The sequence below is a fragment of the Dipodomys ordii genome, unplaced genomic scaffold (genome assembly GCF_000151885.1).
Source record: "Dipodomys ordii isolate 6190 unplaced genomic scaffold, Dord_2.0 Scaffold14, whole genome shotgun sequence".
Lineage (NCBI taxonomy): Eukaryota > Metazoa > Chordata > Mammalia > Rodentia > Heteromyidae > Dipodomys > Dipodomys ordii.
The window spans coordinates 15,324,055-15,324,631 of NW_012267230.1; the positions used below are offsets into that span (position 1 = coordinate 15,324,055).

The following is a 577-nucleotide window of genomic DNA, read 5'->3' on the forward strand; positions in this document are numbered from 1 at the left end:
CCTCGCCCACGACCCCAGGCCGGCCGCGAGCCCGCCGCCTCCGAACGAGGCGCCCCCGCCCCAGCTCCCGCGCTCACTTGGCTTTGAAGCCGCTCACTCGGGCGGCAGCCTCGGCCATGTCGCCGCCGCTGCCGACGCCGCGTGAGGGGGTTCGGAGAGTCACACTCCGCACTGCCGGCGAGCCCGGATTACGTCACGATCCGCGACGACTGTGACACCGCGCGCGTCACGACGCCGGGGCCGCCATCTTTGATGTGGGCGGCAGTGCCGGCCGCGCAGGAGGCGGGGCCCCGGCGGGCGGGCTGCGGCCCGGCCGAGCCCGAGGGTTTCATGTTGTTTCCTGCCCCCGCCCCAACTTCTCCGAGACAGATGCCCTCCTGCTCCTCAGCATCCTGAGCGTGCCAGCGTCGGACGGGAGCACGAGCCGGGCCGGGGCCGCCATGTCCGGCGACAGGCACCGCGGGCCGACAGCCCAGCCCTTCTTCCCGGCGTTGGGAGGCCCCGGGGACAACGCGGAATTGGCTGCCGGCGCCGGGTGGCGCGCGCGGGGCCGATAGCCAGACGGGGGACGCGGCTG

General features: G+C 75.0%; 2 protein-coding genes across 2 annotated transcripts in view; both read right to left on the bottom strand.

Moving 5' to 3' along the window:
• Positions 1-171, bottom strand: part of Tbl3 (transducin (beta)-like 3) — a 6,044-nt gene extending 5,873 nt beyond the window's left edge. Inside the window, exon 1 of the mRNA XM_013011252.1 lies at positions 78-171. Within this exon, the coding sequence (XP_012866706.1) occupies positions 78-118 (41 nt within the window). The 5' untranslated portion in view covers positions 119-171. The remainder of the gene's footprint in view (positions 1-77) is intronic.
• Positions 172-188: 17 nt separating this feature from the next.
• Positions 189-577, bottom strand: part of Rnf151 (ring finger protein 151) — a 2,045-nt gene continuing 1,656 nt past the window's right edge. The window contains exon 5 of the mRNA XM_013011253.1: positions 189-574. Coding sequence (XP_012866707.1) covers positions 189-574 — 386 coding nt within the window. The remainder of the gene's footprint in view (positions 575-577) is intronic.